This window comes from Haliotis cracherodii, unplaced genomic scaffold, assembly GCF_022045235.1.
Source record: "Haliotis cracherodii isolate W230 unplaced genomic scaffold, xgHalCrac1.p SCAF_10, whole genome shotgun sequence".
Taxonomy (NCBI): domain Eukaryota; kingdom Metazoa; phylum Mollusca; class Gastropoda; order Lepetellida; family Haliotidae; genus Haliotis; species Haliotis cracherodii.
The window spans coordinates 31,856,004-31,878,361 of NW_027266265.1; the positions used below are offsets into that span (position 1 = coordinate 31,856,004).

A 22,358-nucleotide genomic window follows, 5' to 3' on the forward strand; every position below is an offset into this window, starting at 1 on the left:
ATCACTTCGAGCTTTCCTCTCAAACCAAGCTGATACGTAAACCTGACACTCACTCACTCACTCACTCACTCAATTTGTATAGTTTACCAACAGCAAATCATATCGGCGTTGTTGATCCCGAGCTACAGTTAACCTACACACTACCACGAGGATCTAATACAATAGAGATATGATTCATGCGTTTTATTTACAACAAAACACAAACATAGCCATACAAATATTAAAATACAACAACAATTGAGCAAAGCTTAATACTGGCTCGGTAGGTCATGTGACTTAATACTGCCGAATACTCTCTTGTAGAGCAGGCCGTGTGATAATCAATGAAAGATAAGTGTCAGACTGACTGACAAATATTCCTCGTTACAATACAAAAGTACAAATTGAGCAATGTCCATTCAAGCAGCATATATCATTGCGGTAAACAAAGTCGCAGCTAAATAAATAGACAGCAAAATATCCAGAGTATATATACTGTTATATAGTTGTTTAATACTGATGCGTGTAACAATAATAATACTGTTCATGGGGCGTTGACTAAAACTTGCAATAATTAATACAGTTGTTCAATACTGATTTCCAATAACATAATCACACTGTTCAAGAGTCGTTGACTAAACTTGTAATAATTAATACTGTTGTTCACTACTGATGTGCAATAACCTAATCACACTGTTCAGTGGGCGTTGACTAAAACTTGGAATAAATAATACTGTTGTGCAATACAATAATACTGTTCAGGGGCGTTGACTTATATACAGGTGTGGCTGAATACATCGAAGCATAATACCGTCCATAAATAATTAGACCTCTGGTAGATACGAAACATTGAAGTACGTACATGAGTCGCCTTGTACAACGAAATGAGAGGTCCTCCTGGGCCCAATTGCACCAAGCGATCTTAGCGCTAAGATGATCGTAACTCCCATACTTTAACATAGGCTTACAATAGTCGTAGCGCTAAGATTGCTTTGTGCAAGTGGGCCCAGGACATTGGCATCAAGCTATAAATCGTGAATTTACATGACGATTTAACAGTATTCAGGAGCTACATTCAAGATCCCATGATTTGTAATTCAAACTGTGATCACTTGTAATGCAAGGCTACCAACACATAAATATAATTCTGATGTAAAATATCCCGTTGGTACGTTTTGATATTAGTTACTACCAAACAAAACGAATCACGATTAATACTGAAGTAAATACATCCGTATGCCTTAACAAAACATTTACAGAATACGTGTGAACAATACACGAAGTTATAGCATGTTTAGTTTAAAGTGTTAATGATGAATAAATAAATGACATGAGCGGTGGGACGGTAACAGTGTTAACGCCAGGCTTCAGACGCGATGTTTCGGCTGTACTGAGGGTAGGTGTCACGGTAGCGGGCGCTGAAACGCAACAAAACAAAATGGAATCAGTTAAACGTCTGATGGTCTTGTTTGATTTCTGAATTATAAAACTTTGGGTCATCTTGAAAAAGATGTTCTCGACTTTCTTGTGATAGCCTGAATCTGTAATTATTAAAGTAAATAGATTTGATGACTGAAATTAAAAAAATGGACGTAGATTTGCATGTTATGAATAATAACGTGTAGCTGTAAATCGCAAAACGGTTGATAGTTTTTATTTAAAACATGAACTAGTGGATTTTGTAAATAGCCTCTCCAAGGACATAAATGTATTTCGTCACACCATTTCATTATAGCTATGTAAAACTTCAAGCAATAAACAAATTGCAAGGTCCCTTCTAACTACTCTATATTTATCTTCTGGTAAGGGTTATATAATAAATTCATTATTTATTACACATGCATTGATTTATGTTCCGCGTGACCCGGTTTTTCCCGCCGACAAGAATTCAAACCATCAGAAGAAGCGCGGAATAAGTAAAATCAACTATAAATTAGAGTTATCTCCCTTGTAATGGTGATCCCTGCACCCAGCGCTTCTGTGCTCACTGGAAGATTCTCTATAAATCTCTGGGTTTAATTTTAAATGAAAAAATATTTGCCCACCCCTGCTACTCACGGTCAACATGAACCTAATATAAGATCTAAAATAACACAAATGAATCTTTAAACAAACGACGAGTAACACGTAGTATGGTCCACTTACAAGACATTAGCTGGCATTGGCCGCTGTCCATACTGATCCAACATAGGGTCCTGCCTCAGGGTGTACTGTAAACGAGAAGGAACCAAATGTCACTGCATGTATATACAATATAATATCTGTCAATTACGTTATCAGGTTTCTTTGTTTGTTTGTTGTTTAACGCCGTACTCAGCAATATTCCAGATATATGACGGCGGTCTGTAAATAATCGAGTCTGGATTAGACAATCCAGTGACTGACATCACGAGCATCGAATAAATAAGGTTGGAGATGAAAGATTCAATTTACAATATTAATTTCACTACTAGTAACACAAAAAATGGAATGCCATAGTTATTTTTGCGTAAGTGAGTGAAGAAATGTTATTTTGCGCCGCTGTCAACAGCTAGTATCCTAACTATATCACGGCAGTCTGTAAAGAGTGTTATCTCAGCCAGACCAGTGGTTGATAGCATGAGTAACATCCGCGCCTTTGGGACATGACAATTGATACACACAATCATTCAAGTCTAAAACTCCCTCCTGGCTGCAAGTCTCCAGCATTATTATGCCCTGGAAACCCAACGGCTTTGATTAAGCTCAGTCAGCTTTGCGAGGATGGTTGGGCATACATCATATCCCACAGGGGCAAGTAACTTAATCGTGTCGGAAACATCGGGTAAACTCGTAAACCAACCAACGGTCGGGGTTCAACCTCCCTCTGCTACCACGCGATCAACATTCAAGGGACAGAACTCTTCCACTAATCCCGTGGTTGGCATCATTTGGAACCTACCCTCCATGACCTCGTGACCTCAGGACGAAGGTACCGCACAGCATATCCCACGAAACGGAGGTCTATAAGGAAAGAAAATGCTTATAGATATTCAGATTTCAGTCACCACAACGATTTCAATTACATACAAGGTTGATCTTCAAATATAGACTTGTATACAATATTTAAAAAAAATGAGTGTGCAAGACTATGCTTGTTTCAGGACTCCATGTATTTGTTTCGCCTTGAATTGAATCTTCCATCAGTTCCAGTCAATTCCAGGTTCAAATTAATCTTAAAATCCTTCACGAGTCTATCTCGCAAATTCGTTCGAGGAATGTCCGTGATAGAGCATACAGTGAAATCCCGGCAGGTTGAACCTCGTTAATCCGGAATGATTACTGTTATCAATGTCTATACTAATGCGATATTACAATATACACATGGGTCGCATATAACGGCATCGTCCTGATTAACAAGGCTACACCTTATATACATGCATTATGCCGCAGTACCTTTGTTTTCCGGGAGCTCAGGAAGATTGATATCATAGCGTTCTGGAGACCTGTTGAGAAAGTCCGACCACTGTTGGCGCGTTTTCCTGTCAAACAAATGTAAATATATAATATTCATATGCAAGACAATTGTTTCAAAATTGTTTCAAGTATGATGGCCAAATACAAGTTAACTGTTACTTTATTTATTAATATATCTATTAGTTCATTTTATTCTCTCTCTCTCTCTCTCTCTCTCTCTCTCTCTCTATTCTTTTTTTTATTTTTTTTTTTTTTTATTTATTTATTTATTTTTTTTATTTTTTTGGGGGGGGTGGGGGGCTATGTTTATCTCGATGAAACATTTATTTTTCTAATCGATCACGACAGAGAGGAAGGACAAATACTGTGGTACGTCAACTTAAACTCTTTCTTTCTATTTTCACTTTATATTCTGACTGAGATTGGCAATAACAATATGTTAGGCCTCATAAAAAACGACGTAAGATTCTATCACGACGGACCTGGTAATATTCTGTTGTAAGTCCACATTAAAGTGGTTCAAGTTGAAGGTGTTTAACACTCGTGAAAGCCAAGAACATATACCGTGTGCTGCCAGACCTTTGTCACTGTAAGAAACGTCGTCCTTCTCTTGCTTGTGATTATTCGACAATGTTTGAGATTGAGAAACGAATAAACATACTAGTATTGTGCTGACTTCGATCTTGGCACGAAATCTAATATACCTGCACGCACCCAGGTAGGTCACATGATGTGTGACCGATGTTAGGTCCGATCAATAAGTCTGTGTTGTATAATATTAGGGGAGCAGGTCAAGAGTTCGAAGTCAGATAAACATCCCAATTCCTTAAGGTACATTGTAAACTGAAATGCAGCTCAAACATCACTCACCTATTTAAATAAACTCAACTGCCGTTTAATTGGATTATTTTTTTCATGTGCCACTTCCAAAAACCTCTTATCAAACTAAGACAAATTAAATAAGAATTAATTTCAGGTCACGTTGACCCAACTAAAGTAAAAGTCTTATCTCAGCGTAAAGCCAGATCGATAACGTCATATCGATCTCGCGTGTCGCGAGCCACTATTTAGTCAATATATACTTTGAAGGGCAGTTAATCACATACAACAATCGCCAGCTGTTACCTAACCCATGTGATCTTCCATTGAAATATACCAAGGTTCACCAGTTACATCTAAACGCAGCACTAATGGAATTCAATGTCTCTGATTATTAGTATTTTTTTCAGTGGGTATCATAATGTGGCCAAGTTAGCTCCCCTGGTACGGATCACTTGACCTCGCAAATGTTTTAGTGTGTTGTGACAGCCGACAGAATGGCGTGTGAGGTAAGGTGTTGGGGTGTATTTTGCGCGTTTCTTGTACTAGATAGCTTCATGGCTTTGTGGTATGGTATATCATGTACGTATTAACGTTTCATGTCGGGTATTGTTGTCGGCGTACACTGTGCCGCGGCGACACTAAACCACAATGCGGGGTATCATAATCACCGGCCGTGAAATAACATGCGTTATTAATTAACACTGCGGAGAGCGGTTTCCTTTGTAAGTACTGAACGTCAGTTTGTTGTACAGCAAAACGTAGGATTAAACTCCATATCCTTAGCAAGATAATGTGTTTTAGATTCAAATGAATTATGGGAATCAAATGAAGATAATTACATAAATGATTGTGTCCACATATATAAAATAAAATATATTCCGGAACCGCGTTGCCTAATACTTGATTCTAACTTAGCTGGCCGCATGGAACTCTGGGTCGGAGAGGGGGAGAGTTGTATACACTCTCCTACCCAGTGTTCCTTGCGGTCGGTAGTCCTGCACCATGACCGTCGAATATATATATTTTATGAAAAAATAAAAAATCTAGAAACGCATACAAAAGCAAGTCTAGCCAGCTCTAGCTAGCTCTATTAATCAGCATAGGGATTTTAAAAAAGAAATTAGAGTCAAGAAGGATATTGTGTAATATAAGATTTCAGAGACTAAATGTTAGTCTATGCGGTCGGCAGCCAGCATAGTTATGCTGAGTCATCACTGCGCCGGAGTGTGAGTTGTATAGACTGTGATGTCGCACATATTGCGTCATAATCGACCTTGTGACGTCATAATAGCTGCGCGCAGTTTAGAAGCCTTGTATGGTCTTTCAGGGGTGCTCACTTATTGTCAACTTTGCTTACGAAGTAGCTGTGCCGCTAAAGGAAATTGGTGATACATTTTATGTTGATGTACATACTTGGACATACCATGTTGAAATGTGATTATGGACTCAAAGCTTTACTCATATTCATCCCTATCGCTACAGAGTTCGCGTTTCACAGTCGGCGTTCGGTTCGGGAGATGTAGTTTTGACTTGGTGAGACTTACGTTAATTCCTCGGGCGTTGTGTAGTGACTGTGGAGCTCGCGACCTGTGTCTGTGACATTCTGTAACAAACAGTAGACATGCACAGAGTACGCATTACAGAAACAAAAGTATTTCACACGAAGACAATGCGAATCAGCAATAGATTTGTGTTTGTTGTTTAACGCTGCACTCAGCAATATTCCAGCTATATGACGACGGTTCTTAAATAGAATGCTGCAAGGAGAAGAATGTTGCAGGGATGAACCCGCCTGTTTCTCATTGATTAAATGTTGTATCTCTAGAATACGAATACTTTTTTTACTCTCACCTGCTATTCAGTGATACCGTACGTATGCTACGTTGAATCAAGGAAATACGTACGTACGGGGAATGATGATAAAGATGGGTAGAAGTAAGCTATTAATCGGCGAAACCACTTGGGGTGGGATCGACCTAAATTTGGAATTTCAGAAAGTATTTGTTTCCTTGGAGCCCCCAATTCTTTTGCCCACAAAACATTATTTTTCAGAACATTCACCATGTCCAGAGGATTATTTAACGATTCTATAATTTCGATTCTACATATAAACAAAATAGCGAGCACGGGTGATATGTTTTCAGCGTTTTCAACCAGACAAAGGGAGTACACCCCCTCGGTATATCAAAATACCTAATACAACAAACATTCGTATGTATACATGGCATTTCATGGTACACTACATAATATCACCTTAATCATAATTCACTATAGGTCGATCTAAGTTTGTAAAGTGTTAAATCTTCGAAAACAACGATTCGATGGAAAATTGTAATGGCTGTATTGATTTCAACAGTAACTCCTGGTAAAGTCTGGCAGTGAGTCGTGAGTAACCGGAGACGTAATAACATACAACGTACACGTGTGGCTTACACACGCGGTCTTGATCGCCCTGGGTAAAGTGCTGACGCTATGGGACTACGTACAAGCGCTGTGTTAGCGAGTATCAGTGTGTAAGTCCCTGGTAAGTCTACCCAGTATCGACAGGGGATATACCACTCATCTTGATAACGGTTTCAACAGACAGGTATTACAATACCTGATGGGAAAGTATATGATTAGGAGTTTTCCCGACGAGCAGATCGGCTACATCTAACACTGCAAAATCTACCTCCATGTTTTCCAGACGAACATATTGGCTGAAGGCACCACCCTACATTTTATCCCCATGGTTGCTACAGCTGTACAACTTCACGCAGTGTACATCGTTTTATCATACTTTAGAAAAAGTCGGATACAAACAATTTGGTGAGGGTTGGGAAAAAGATGACAGGATAAATTTTACTGTTAGACAGTAATAATAAGAAACTACGAGTGCGATCCGGATATGGTCATTACAAATGTGGAGAAGCAATGCTCTCACTAACCAGGTTTACGTTGTTGAAGTATTACTCCGTCCTTTTCTTCGTACACTCGTGGATGAAGGTTCTAGTATCCAAGTTGTTCTTACAAATCATCACTTACGCAAAGAGTAAAGACGTACATGCAAAATTGTCTTAAGTTCCTTATAAAATGTGTATGCAAAGATGTTTAGAACCAAAAATATGTTCAAGAAGTATTATTAGTAACATATCAAAGACGTTGAGTCGTGCCCCTAACCTGGTAATCACAGAACAAGAGGTTTATAATAATTATAAGTCACGCGTTGAAGAACAAGATATTTAAACAGACTTTAATATAGAGTGATTTAGCCCAGTGTCGGCCACTTACCATGCTGGACAGGCGCTGCTTGGGAGGCTGGAACAGTGTAGTGGTAGCTCGCCTGAAGTCCACTGGAATGAAATGAATAAAAAGATAAACCAAAGGTTTGCTATCGTTTGACTTCTAGTGATTTAGAAGCCTAAAGAAGCCCGTAAAATATTGAACTGGGATCGAACTGATCTTAAGCATTGATGAAAAAAGAGACAGTGATTATCAACATGTTGTCGCAATACTGGACGTTCCACAAGGTAGGTACAATGTTTAACAAACCGTCGAATTTGTTACTTATCGCAGCGTAATCGTTCAGCACAGTCAAGAATAGAATAGGCAATTTCTCAAAATATTTAACTGTTTGATCATTCGCGAGAGTCATTGGGAATTGGAGTTGCTGGGTGACGTGTGCAGAGCATGGTCCGCTCAGCATGAACTAAATAATTCAGCGGTCGTATTAGTTCAATGAAAATGAAAAACTAAATCAAATTTTAGTGCCTTTTATCAGTGTAAACAATTCCCTGAAATTTCAATCAGGCAACCGGACTGGCAAAGTTTCCATTTCAGAATATTGTAGACTAACGAACAAAGGTAACAACAGGGTAGTTAAAGAATAATGCTATTGTATGTTAGTTCACAGAAAATAACAATGAACTTGATGAATTTCCACATAAAAACTGACCGTCCGTCAGCAAAATAGATCGTCTCGGACACATTGACTGAGTGAGTGAGTGAGTGAGTTGGGTTTAACGCCGCTTTTAACAGTATTCCAGTTATGTCACGGCGTGTCAGCTTAATGTAGGAGGAAAGCCCGAAGTGATGCAGGTCTCAGACGTTTACCACTTCGGTGAAACCCACAAGCACGGGTATGGTGCTGACAAACCTAGAAACATAATCAGGGCGAACCGGGATTCGAACCCACAATCATAGGTTTCTGGCGTGCCCTAGGGACACAACTCTGCACAGCGAATCGTGGCGCCGTCTCGGACACAGGCCCCTGAAACTGGATAGTGATATTTCTGAAACACTGGACCCATAGATATAAAGGTAATTATATCTATTGGTCCGGAGTTTCATTATATAAATATCCTGCTTGAGGGGCCTGTGGTGTGGGACTGTCGGACAGGCGGGTATTTTTAACTCTGACTTTATGATAACTGTTCTATGAATAGGGGCTGCTCAACTCTGAAATTGAATCCCGATAAACCAAGGATTTGCTAGAATAATGGTGTAAATAATAAGTTGCTGAGGTATGCATTTAGATTTGCCTTGCCGGTGTATTGTCGAGTCATTTATGGTCCAGGTGTTTGTGACGGATCAATTCAAATCTTAAGTGCAAGATAAGCTAATCCTGTGAGCCTTTTCTACTAGACCTAGTTGTAGTGAAGATTAACACACTAGCCCGAACCAATACCACTTGTTTAGCTTACAGTGTTATGGCTTGGTAGGTAAGTACCAGTTGAACTGAAATTATCGATTTACCTAAGTCGACACTGGGTAGTCTTTCACGGTAGAGATTACTGTTCACATATGTATGTCATTCATTGAATGACAGCGGGTTGGTTTCGACATCACAGAGTAACTAAAGAAATATTTATTCCACATGTGAGATATGATGTAGACAGTACAAGACACCGTACGTCGATATGGCATATAATGTAACCATTTGGCCGATATCTGTCAATATTTAATATTTAATCCCCTGGATATTTTCGAAATATTTATTGATCGAATGTTTTTTTACATTTTCTTCTACAGTTATTTTTGCTAACTCTGCATCGAATCGTTGCCGGTTTCATCAATTATTCATGAAAATGAAACCTATAAGATCACACTATTTTTTTAGTACCGTGGTTTACTTTTGTTAGACCTGGTTGTTTGCTTCAAAACTTTAAACATATGGTATGTTTATGCTCTCTATAGTTATGCTCTCTATAGTTATGCACTGTAGGGTTATCAAATATTCGTTTGAAGTAGATCAAATATTTGTCTTATGAATTGAGGTACACGATTTTTGTACGGGGTATAAATGGGTTATGCCACAGTTAGCAAAGGGAAGGCCCGGCATATGTGCTAGGTCCCCCGAGTGAAGAAACACGACAACTTACACTGTTGTACATATGATCACTAATTTATCGATACTACTTACACGTCAAATAATTTCTATTCTGAAAACAGCACAATCGGTAATTTAGAAATAAACCAAGGTCACTAAATGTCATTGTTTCGTATACAATGTAATCTTCAAAGAAATAAGGTGACTTGGACGGATTACAGAAATCTATCATCAGATTTGTCGTACAATCCTGCTTGAGCCTTATCGGAAATCCTGGATCTCTGGGGATTAGGTGTGATAATCATATTCGTTCTCATACAAAGCACCCTACGAGTATATGTATTGCTGCAATAGAGCCATGCTTTATTTGAAAACGGAAACATTGTTATGAATGTTTGCTCAATATCCCAATCATTGAAGCGATCTTGTATTTAATCACACACAGACAAAGAAGAAAGAATAATACGCTTCAAAGGACACGACATTCTTAAAATTATGTTGATGATGTATTCAATTATCTTATTTCAAAATAAATGAAATATTTATCTTAATTTTCCTTATATTTTCTTATTCCGAAACATGACCTCAGTTTATGAATGTACCTGCACAGGAACACATATCAGGTAATGTCCACTAGTTCTATGTATGCTGTCATCATTTGGTCTGGCATTAGGTCGAGTGCCAATTTCTGATTCTCAATACATATGTGTTCATTAAAGGACTTGGGGTTAATGTGAACCAGAACGGACATATACTGGTATAGATGCTAGTCGAGTGGGGCATGTTCTCACCTGGACCACTGCTTGTCGTAGTCCTACAGTGCTCATCCGGGAGTTTGTGTCCGGCCGTATCCATGTCCATACGGCGGAAGGTCGGGAGTTTCGGGTGGAACAGCCCCTCCTTCACAGCGGCCAGCTGGACCTTCCTCAAGGACGGGTAGTTGTAGGAGTAGCTGGGCATCTTCATTGGACACACCCTCTCAGTAGGTTTAGTATGAACGTTCACCGTCGTCATCGTGCACGTCGACAAAGATGTTAAACGATACGTTTCTTATGAATAGAAATTATGAAATAGCAAAGCTAATACGAATACCTTTTATATGCACAGCCTAATACCTAATAACCAGTACGAGGGCCTCTTCAAGTCTACTACGTCCGCTCTTACAGGTTGCGCGACAATAACGCTCTAACCTTTACCTATGCATAGACAAGTAAAGCGACAGAACGTTGCCCTTGGCAACGATCAACAAAGGCTTCCTTCACGCGCCGCGGCCTACCGGAAATAACCCGGCGCGTTGAGGGGCATTTATCATTGATAAGATTTGTCGCTGTAACTAATACCAATGTGTTACATGTGGACGATTAGGAATTAATTTCCTTCAGAATAATGACTCTGATTTGTTTCGTCTGATCTAAGTAACCTTGTATACTTAACATAAACTAAACATAAAAGGACTATTGTTTTTTTGGTTATTGCAGCCCTAGTTCTTCAGTTAGACACAAGAAAAACAAATGCTTTCAGTGTACCTTAGCTTCTAATACTTTTGATGACTCTAAAAAAATATATATATTTTTTTATGATACTATTTTATGAAGCCCATTTCTGGTGTCCCCAGCCGTGATATTGCTGGAATATTGTAAAACTATACTATCACTCTGGATGCGGGCAAGGTGTACCGGCGAGGGAGACGGTGGCGGCTTCAATAGTAATACATGTCGCCGGGAACGTGGTCGTGACGGGAACCAAGTTTACTCGTACGGGGTGTCGATGGTAGTAGTTTCATATAGAAAACACTGACATTGAACGATGAATTGATGAAATACTATTCCAAGTAGCGTTGATACAACTCAATCATTTATTCACTATTGTCAGTGTGGAGAACACAGGTCATGTGCGCCGTAGTTAGCTGTGTAGAGTAGTGTCCCTTAGTTGTGCCAGGACCCGCTTGCCGTTGGTTCGAATCCCGGTTTCTTCTTCAATTGTCAGCACCTTGTCCGACTTGTCCGAGACCAGTGTCCAGGGGTCCAAGTCCTGATGCTATTTGTCTAATACAAAGTTACAGAAAATGAATGTTTAACAGAAATTTCCTTGAGCAAAACCACAAAACCACAAATATATATCTTGCTCAACAGATTCTAAATCATTTCCTGCAATATTGATGGTAATAGGCAGTGATGATTTTATGCCATTTTTTTTGTCAGGATGAAGCATAGAGCGTTGTTTTATTGCAAACCCTCTCTGCTTTTGATGTTATACTGTCTTTATAAAAGTTGGTCCTCTAAATTTGTGTTCGTCCAACGATTAGTGCGATGGTGACCCTTGAAGTAAACTGCCGGACAGAAGAAAGTATACACTTGAAAAGAGGATTTGACCCCCCAAAATACAAACGTTATCAAAATGTTACTAGGTTGAAAACCTAACGTCCAAAACACAGCTGTGATATCCGTATCAAGTTACCATCGAATAACCATTTTTTGATCGTTTCATTTTCAGACTCCGTCAAACATGGGTGTGTATTTAGTATAGTTTCTTTTGCCCAGCAGTTAATTAGCATTTCCCCTACTTCGCTTGACCGAATCCTTGAAAACAGAAGAAACTCAAGAACTCATGACAAAACTCGCTACAAAAGGTGTCTTTCACACATATCTTTCAGCGACAGCACTCTGCGTACAACCAGACACAAACGAATTCAGCTTCATCCTTCCCGATGGCGATCTACAGTCATCTTTCGAAAGGGGGCATGGCGAAATCATTTTGTTTTGTTTGTTTGTTGTCTAACGCCGAACTCAGCAATATTCCAGATATATGACGGTGGTCTGTAAATAATCGAGTCTGGGCCAAACAATCCAGTGATTGATATCATGAGCATCGACCCACGCAGTTGGGATACGATTACATGCATCAACCAAGTCACCGAGCCTCTGTGTGTGTATGTGTGTGTATGTGTGTGTGTGTGTGTGTGTGTGTGTGTGTGCTTATATTTATTATAATTGGTTGGAGATATGTTGGCTAAGTCTGCTCTCTCGAGATTCAACACGCAGTTAAAGCCATTTCTTAATTTTCCCATTCTTGTTGCTGGTGTTGCAAACTAATGTTGACACATGCATTGTGTCATCAGTTCAATCACAAGATAAACAAGTGCAAGCGAGGGATGACCGAGGTCGTCCTAGCGCGTCTTCGCTTTTGTGTATAAATCCGTCATTGATGAGGATGCATTGCCAAACTACTCCTGGCGTAATACAAATAAATCATAAAACAGTTTCCCAGTAACGTTTGGGAAGTCCTACCCATTCGAGGCATGCAGTTTTGGAAAGTGTAATTCCCTTTTTCCGTTTAGGGGTCAAAACAGTTCAAAGGGCAACTTCTGACTTGGCCACAAGTACATGAACAAGTTATCCTAGTGCCGCCTTTGACAGAGTCTTAAGGGACTACGGAGATTATGTTTAATTGAATAGGAAATACATGCATTGTGAACATATTACAAATGTGTTTTGTTTTGATTTAACGTGACTGTACATGTATTGTTTGCATGGAATGTTACTTATGAAAAATACCAATAATATATTTTAAGACACCTTTATTTCCAGGATAAATCAGTATAAAGATACTTTGCTCCAATAATTAGTGGGGGACATTTAATTTTTCATTGTTGCAAGAAAAGGCCTTAAGAGATTTTACGTCCGCTTCAGTAACTATTGAAGTAATAATTGACACATGTACATTATGGTAGGAAACGTTTATATAGACATATACATGTCTACAGCAATACGTAGTCTTATATTCTAAATTAGTACTTAATGTTACTGTAAACTTGTTAAGTGCATCGTATCTCTCTCTCTCTCTCTCTCTCTCTCTCTCTCTCTCTCTCTCTGTCTCTCTCTCTCTGTCTCTCTCTCTCTCTCTCTCTCTCTCGTTTTTTATCCTGTTTTACGGTATTTCCGTTTTTCAGATATACTTTTGGTCAAGCATTTGTGATTGAATATACTCTGAACTAGTAAAATCTGCGGAGTTGTTATGTTGACAATTATCGAACTCTCTTAAATATTTCTTATGTAAGATTGCAAACTTTCATTCATGTAACTTCGGTAGTTTCTGAGAAAACCTGTCCCCATTTCTCGCAGTGTGTGTACAAAGTTGAAAAACACGGAGCAAGGGATATAACTCTGTAGAAAAATTATTTCCGGCACCAATTTCCAAACAGTCTTGACAAGCATCTCTTAGATAAGCATGCAATCTTTCTTTTATATAACTTCAGTAGTTTCTTAAAAAACTTGCAGACACCAAGCATTTAGTTGAATAGCTTAGAGCAAGGGTCATAAGTCTGTAGATCATGAATTTAAGACAACAATCTTCGAACTCGTTTGTAATCCTAGTGCTTAAAATTTAATTTCTCTAAGTAGTTTTTGAGAGAATTTGTACTCTTTGAGAAGCGGGCGGCTAGCTGGAGGAACTCAAAATCAAATTCTTCTTCTGCCACAACTCACACATTAACATAATCAAACAACAGGAAGCGTCATAAAATCTTCCTTTGCAATACATTGTCATTTGGCGAGTTTGTTTGAGTGAGTTGGGTTTACACCGCTTTTTGCAACATTCAAGCAATATCACGACGAGAGTCATCAGTTGGATGGTTTGTTTGTTTGTTTGTTGTTCCAGCTATTTGACGGCGGTCCGTAAAATAATCGAGTCTGGACCAGACAATCCAGTGATTGAGATCATGAGCATCGATCCACGCAATTGGGATACAATGACATGTATCAAGAAAGTCAGCGAGCCTGACCACCCGATCCCGTTAGTCGCCTCTTTCGACAAGCATAGGTTGCTCAACATAAAAGCAAATTAAAGCTAACGGGTTAGCGTTATGACAATATATTTTCCACGCCCAGTTGAGAATGTCCCTTAAGTACGCACAGGCATTCTAATGTCGCCGCCTACTGGGAAAGCTCTTTCCAGTTTCAAGTGGTCAGGTTACCAGATATTCACCAGTCAGGTTTAAAAAATACATATTTTCAAACCTGGCGAGGTATGCAAACTGGATTTCTCTTTCCAGCTTCACTAATGGCCCCATCAGTGTAGATGTGCATGGGAAGAGGACAACCACGTTCAATAATACAACGTGGCTCTAGCCTGTTCTTGGAATGATTGATGGCTTAGTAAATATGGTGATTCACTGGGTGATAACAAACGTTGGTGAGGAGTGGAAACCATCACCATTAATCGTAAACATGTATGTCCTATGTACACTTACACTGATCAACTAAGTTACAATCGATCTTGGCCCCCAAGTCGTTTTCAACTTTCACCAACTTATCTTGAATTTAAGATCGTATCTTAGCTTAGCTATTATCGAAATCTTCAAATTCGGAGGTACGGAAGTCGTAAACTTGAGTTCTGTCTACATTTATCTGCAAAAGCGCACAGCTTTCTGCGCTTTCCAACAATGGAACCGGCCACAGTTTAACATGAATACCCCACTCAGACACAGTACACTGTCTTCGAGCCGACCAGTCCTTGATTCAGACCCTTAATGCCGAGCGCCAGGCAGGGTAACAAGAGGTACCATCTTTTAACGTCTTTTGGTATGACGCGGCCGGGGAATTAACCCTCGAAACTTCGACGTACCACTAGACCACGGAGGCAGTCCTATTTGATAGTGATTCATAAACGCATGCTCATTATATTGTCGGAATAGTACAATCGACTCATAAACCCTGAATAAAGTTAGGGTTTTGTCTCTTTTGTTTACATGCTGTTTGTTTGTTGTTAAACACCGCACTCAGCAATATTCCAGCTATATGACGGCGGTCTGTAAATAATCGAGTCTGGGCCAGACAATCCAGTGATTCATATGATGAGCATCGATCCACGCAATTCCGACCATATTAAACAAAAATGATGAAACACGTTCCATCTTTTATAGCTGGAATACAACAAACAAACAAACAAACAAACAAACAAAAACACAAGAAACTCTGCTGAAAGCAGAATCGATTGTACGATTCTGACTATATCATGAGCATTTGTTTATGAATCACCATCAAATAGTGATGGTACCAGGTGTTCGCGAAAGTGTGTATGTATCCTGCCAGACCGAGGGCACTCTTCACAAACACATGCATCGGCATGTCAATTGCTAACATTAAAAAACTTGAATGTTGTCACCTTGATCAAACGGCCTGTGAAGATTCGGGGTAGAATAGGTCTTCAGTAACCCACGCTTGCCGTAAAAGGCGACTATACTTATCGTAAGAAGTGACTAACGGGATCGGGTGGTCAGGCTCGCTCACGTGGTTGATGCAAGCCATCGATCCCAATTGCGTGGATCGATGTTCTTATTGTCAATCACTACATTGTCTGGTTCAGACTCGACTATTAACGGACCGCCGTCATATAGCTGGAATATTGCTGAGTTCCTCGTAAAACAACAAACAAACACATCTTGATCAAACAACTTTTGAGCAACATTTGTTTGACGCTCTTGGTTGAAAGAACATGCTCGATTGTACCTTAAACGTTGTGAAATGTCAACACCACAGGCAGTTGGAATATCGCTCGACATAAATGGAAAGTTGAAGTCATCCCTCCTATGTTCAATCAATATCAAAAGGTGAGCGCATAAGATGTTTTCGCCAAAAGCTTGGGTGTGCCATATTTATATACGTTCCCGAGCGTAATTAATAAGAAGTGGATGTGACTGTTTGTAAAGAGCTGATTCGGGCTTTTGAGTAACTTTCTGAGTTGCAAACAGAGGAGGATATAGAATTGGCAAGTAGAAAAATTGTTATGTAGTTCTATAATCTCTAGAAGGTCACTTGTTAATGTAATTTAGGCAGTCTCCCTGCAGGAGTCCTTTTCTACAATTACAATCAGATTAAAACACAGGCGTCCCATGAATCTAGTTACTTTTATCTCAAAGGTTTCTCATTAAACGAACATAATAAGGATATGAAATCAATTTCAAAACATTGCATATACATGTAAATGGTTTCGGCATGCACAAATAGTTCCATGATCGTCAAATATACCAAAATGAATTCAATATATTGCCATGGATACCAAACGTTATAACTGTAGAGAGGGACATCAATTCCATGTCATCTGAGATTAATGTGAATGTTTGTTTCTGTATGAATTAATTCCTTACCTTGGGTATAAAATGGTATTCGACGGGGTGAAGGGTATTCCCAACCTACATTTCTGTTTTTAGGATGGGCATAGAGTGGATCGATTTTGCAAACATTCGACAAACCTGCCTGTATTAAAATTCGTCGTTTCCATGCAATGTCCCTGGCAGGTGACATAACCTACTTCTACTACTGCAACTGGAATGTTGCTGATGTGGCGAACTTTCTTAATAGTTCCAGCTGAAGAGAAAATTACGTTTTTTGTTGGTTGTTTCATAAGATGAGCACGTAGACGTGCATGGTGTCCTCCTGAATCATGTGTACTCTGTAGAACTAGTTTTTGTAAGGGACCACCAGGGGATAATTTAATCGCCATACACGAAGCCCCGGGGACAGACATGATTGTGGCCACTGATAACTACTGAATTTGTAAAAAGAGGTCCGAATCTGATTTCAAAATGTTAGCAATAATTACTGGACAACTATTGGCTATAAGTTGGTTATCCATTTTCAAAATGTAGCCAACATTTGTACATGTGTAGTACCTTGGTTAATGCATGTGATCGATCCCAATTGCGTGAATCGATGCTCATGATGTCAATCACAGGATTGTCTGGTCCAGTTTCGATTATTTACAGACCGCCGTCATATAGCGTTAAACAACAAACCAACCAATTATAGGACAGAAGAAAAGCTATTCAGCTTTGAAGTCATATAAGACTCAAGTTTGAACCTTTGTGGCAAGCAAATTTTACTTTTGCAACTGTGTTAGATAATATTACATTTATTCGTCTAGAGCAAGAAACACATTGCAAAAATGGAGTTATTTGTTTATATATTTGTCTATACCTAAGCCGCTATTTAATGATGTTGACTTCATATTCATATTAAACGTGACTCGGAATATAAACAGAGTATTTTGTTGTGATAAATATGGACTGTCTTATACATCTAAAAACGGGCAATTGCGGCGCATTGCAGACGCACGTGACCCGTGAAGATTCAAGGGTAGAATAGGTCTTCAGCAACCCATGTTTGCCGTAAAAGTTGACTATGCTTGTCGTGAAAGGCGACTAACGGGATCGGGTGGTCAGGCTCGCTGACATGGTTGATGCATGTCATCGATCCCAATTGCGTAGATCGATGCTCATGATGTCAATCACTGGATTATCTGGTCAGATTCGATTATTTAGAGACCGCCGTCATGTAGCTGGAATATTGCTGAGTGTGGCGTTAAACAACAAACCAACCAACAAACCAATGAAGACGCTCGCGACGTTGATAATTATGATATGCGCTAGGGGCCGATGTACGATTCTCGGTAGAAAGTGACAACATGGAGTCGATAGTTTGTGGTATATACAAACATGCGTTATACAAGTAGATATATGCGTCCAAGAAGCACCATGTGCCAAGTGGTTGTTGTCTTGGTGCCCCAGAGCACCTCGCCTAACAGAAGCTTGGCAGCCAAAGTATAATACAATAAAGATTAAAAATTGGGATCAGCATCTTATAAATAAAAGCCATCCCTCTTGTACATGTCATGCCGCCTTGTGGAGAGTGTTTTGTGACTCTGAATCTTCATGCATAGATCTAAGAATGAAACAGATGAGGCAGTCTCAATGGTCTCCTTATTTCTAGTTCAGGCGGGTAAATAAGGGAATTGGCTATTTTTGTTCTTATGAGTAATGACGATTAAGATTCTCGATAAAAACATTTTATAGCTACAGGGTATTAGCTTTTGTTCATTCAGTCAAAGGTTTTCCGAAATCGGTCGCTATGACACATATAGAAAACACATTTGCCATGAAGTAAGTTGACAGCAGCAGTTTTGCATCCATGTGTGCACTGCACTTTCTGCATGGCGGTGTATGCAATACATAAATAACCGATGAGTGGGAAACAAATGCTCTTAGCCAAACATCCCATAGCTGAATGGGAAAGACCATTAATACGTTATCAACTTGACTGGTATATTAATCTTGAATAACCATTTGAATACATGCCATAAAACTATATATAAGTTCATCACATGACATCCTTGTGTTGACCATGGGAATTGTCGTTTCTAAGTAACCCGCAGTCGCATCCGTCGAAATGTAGTGTCAAGTTATAGCTGGAGCTAGTAGGCCATGTATAGTTCTGTATCTGTCGTCGCTCTGTTGATGGTGATCATGAATCTCCCTTTGAGTATAACTATTAATCGGGAGATACACCAACAGCTAAGAAGCAAAATTCTCGAAAACTATTCGCCCGAGATATTACCGACCACTCAAGATTTAGAACTTCTCAACATAACTCTGACATTTGCGCCATTTTCCGTTCTAGAACTAGACTTTGCTAAGTCTGTGGTAACCTTTTCTGCAATGTTTCAATCAAACTGGGTTGATTCTCATCTGACATGGAATATCGACAACTATGATAACCTTAGTGAGATTATTCTCTCTCCAAACGATATCTGGACACCTAAGCTTCTCATATCAAACAGTGTAGACTCGAGGTCGCTTCTTGAAGGTGATTATCCTTTGGTGGTGGTAAATGGCGGAACTGTGTTTCAGACAATTGTGAGTACCTATCGGACCGCTTGTAAAGTTGATAGCACAATGTTTCCATTTGATAGTCAGAGATGTCAGATGATTATAATCTTTCCTCCTATGTGTCAGATTATGCAATCTGTAAATGTGTCTAGTTCTGTTGGGATGAACACCTCATCTGAGTGGCACATTGTAAACTCCTCATCAGAAAATTTTTCCAATGCAATATACTTTACGCTGCTTATGAAACGTCAGTCAACATTCTACGTGACCACCATTTTGTTTCCCATGTGTCTGTTGTCTCTCCTGAACGCCTGCTCCTTCCTACTGCCCATCGACTCGGGAGAAAGGATGTCGTACATCTCCATATGCATGTCCTATTCTGTGTTTCTTGTCTTCATCATCGACGTGATGCCCAAGTCGGGATCCCTGTCAAGAATGGCTGTGTATCTGATCCTAGTTCTCACTCAGAGTTGTCTCGCCATCATAACGACACTGGTCATCAACAACAAGGGCCGCTGTATTAAAGAAAGACCTTGTTTTCACGACAGAAATATAACAACGTCCTGTTCTGACATATCTCAGACAGCAAGTGACATTACTAGTACACATACTTTAGACATGATCTTTTTCATATTTTTTCTCCTGTGGTGGGGTCTCAGCATCCTGGTTTTCTTTGCATAAATGGAACATTTAGCAAACTCTTTAGAGTTCAAGGTTTGGCATCTTGAGACGTTCCATACCAGCACATATGACACTATCAACTTTTACTGGTGGTATCCAGTTATCCTCACGGCATAGCAAAACAAACCAACAGATTGGACTGTACAATTTCATATCCTACGATGTTGAAAAACGATACAAGATCTTGTGTATACGATATGTTCTTCAATTATTAAAGGCAATAAGATATTGTTTTCAACATTTTTTACCAAAGCGAAGTATTTCTCAACATTCATGATACAATGTGTTATCCCATACAGGCCTCCTGCTAAATCTCACATTTGTCATAAGATAACATATGTTATGACACACGTGTCTTCAAAAATGACATGTTACCCACTTTTCGTCAAATATCATGTGTTATCCCAAACTTGCCTTTGGAACACAATCTTTATCAAACACTCATCTTCAAACACATTGTGTAATCCCAGAGATGTTGTTAATACAAGCATGCTTGATGTAACGACATGAATTGTTATGGATGCATTGGCAAGAAGTAGCAAAGACACATAAGAAGAAATATGAAGAAATTGTCACCCAGTCAGTCCGTATGACTACTTTATGCTCAGTCTCCGTGATGGATGTGATATTTTTTATATAGCTCAACAAACTTTGTTTAGCTGGAATAAAATATGTTACATTTATCCCATCACTCAAACTTCGTAATATATGTTGTGTAGACACCACTAAAGATTCCAGTGGCTATTTGTGCATTCTATACTATTTCAACTGAGTTGCTTTTGTAAACACCATCAAGCTACTTTACTTTTTCTATGAAACATCCGCATATTATCAAGGGAAGGGAAACAGGTGGACTGAAGACACCACAGTCATTCCACACACGTATCAATGTGTTTGAGTCAACACAATCTTGGCTTGATGTTGTTATGTTTATTTAGTAGAACTTGAAATGTGATTGTCAATGCTATTTCTTGAAATGAGATCCTCCAGGTTAGTTGATGGCTCCAAACGTAATAGTGCATATGGAAGTTTTCCAATAGACCTGTATTGAGGTAATGAAATATTAGAACAATGGAAAACAACTATAAAAATTTGAATCATTTTAATATTGAAACTCATCCTACGAATGTATAGTCCACAGGTAAGAAGACACCCCACTTGAATGGGACCTGCAGTTCATACTATCATTGGCACAACATTGATTGCATAAGGTTCTATGATACTATATTTGTGTGTAGGTTTCAAATTGTTTTGGAACTTATTGATCTGTTATCGTTCTATGGCACCATGGATATCTCTTATAGAAAATATTTGCGCAGATATTGCTTGAAAAAATAGATTGTTTTTATCTTTTGCTCCAAATAGTTCCCCCCTCATAGTTCTCATTAAATGTATATGGCATCGACAGATCAAAGGACACAAACTTTATGTACCACTTAAAGCGCATGTTAGTACCTATAAATATTGATCAAAGCCAGTTACATCCAGTGCTATGAAATGTGCACTTCATTTACAGACATGGAATATTGCAACTAAATTGTTTTTCTGATATAGTCAACAGAATATTTGCAATTTAATTTCGTCACGTGACATCACTGTGTTGACTAAGCAACTGCTCTCCCTCTCTCTCGGTCTATCCTGCAGTCACACTCGTCTTGACAAGTCACAGCTTGGATCTTGTGGGCCATGCATCTTCCAGTCGTAACTCTCTTGATGGTGATCACAAACCTTCGATTGAGTTTAACCATCAATCGACAGATGCACCAACACTTAAGAAGCAAACTACTCACAAACTATTCGCCCGAGATATTACCGACCACTCACGATTTAGAACTTCTCAACATTACTCTGAGATTTGTGCCTTTTTCCGTTCTAGGACTAGACTTTGCTAAGTCTGTTGTAACATTCTCTGCAGTGTTTGAATCGAGCTGGGTTGATTCCGATTTGACATGGAATATTGACGACTATGAGAGCCTTGAATCGATCATTCTCTCTCCCACCGATATCTGGACACCAAAGCCTCTCATTTTAAATAGTGTGGACTCAAGGTCGCTACTTGAAGGTGATAATTCTTTGGCGGTATATAATGACGGTACTGTGTTTCAGATCATTGTGAGTACCTACCAGACCACTTGTAATGTTGATAGCACAATGTTTCCATTTGACAGTCAGAAATGTCAGATGATTATATTCTCTCCTTTCATGTGCCATGTTATACCATCTGTAACAATGTCTCTGCCCGTTAACATAGAAAACTCATCTGAGTGGCACATTGTAAACACATCGTCAGAAACAATATCTGGTGCAATATTCTTCACGCTTCAAATGAAACGTCAGTCAACGTTCTACGTGACCACCATTTTGTTTCCCATGTGTCTGTTGTCTCTCCTGAACGCCTGCTCCTTCCTACTGCCCATCGACTCGGGAGAAAGGATGTCGTACCTCATCTCCATATGCATGTCCTATTCTGTG

General features: G+C 39.2%; 1 protein-coding gene across 1 annotated transcript; it reads right to left on the bottom strand.

The window, feature by feature from the left end:
* Window positions 1-1,273: 1,273 nt before the first annotated feature.
* On the bottom strand, window positions 1,274-10,578 carry LOC139449104 (sperm microtubule inner protein 8-like). The gene is made up of 7 exons (XM_071230592.1): window positions 10,336-10,578; window positions 7,507-7,568; window positions 5,781-5,839; window positions 3,394-3,479; window positions 2,900-2,961; window positions 2,125-2,189; window positions 1,274-1,397 (listed from the first exon to the last, which is right to left on the bottom strand). The coding sequence occupies exons 1-7, from the start codon at window positions 10,556-10,558 to the stop codon at window positions 1,334-1,336; spliced, it is 621 nt and encodes a 206-aa protein (XP_071086693.1). The 5' UTR covers window positions 10,559-10,578; the 3' UTR covers window positions 1,274-1,333.
* Between the last annotated feature and the right edge of the window lie 11,780 nt (window positions 10,579-22,358).

Excerpts from the sequence above, each read along its gene's own strand:
- LOC139449104 (XM_071230592.1), bottom strand. The coding sequence starts at position 10,558 with ATGACGACGGTGAACGTTCATACTAAACCTACTGAGAGGGTGTGTCCA. Across the intron at positions 5,840-7,506 it reads AGCAGCGCCTGTCCAGCATG|AATGTCACAGACACAGGTCG; the intron begins GTAAGTGGCCGA and ends TGTTTGTTACAG. Across the intron at positions 1,398-2,124 it reads CCAATGCCAGCTAATGTCTT|CGCCCGCTACCGTGACACCT; the intron begins GTAAGTGGACCA and ends GTTGCGTTTCAG.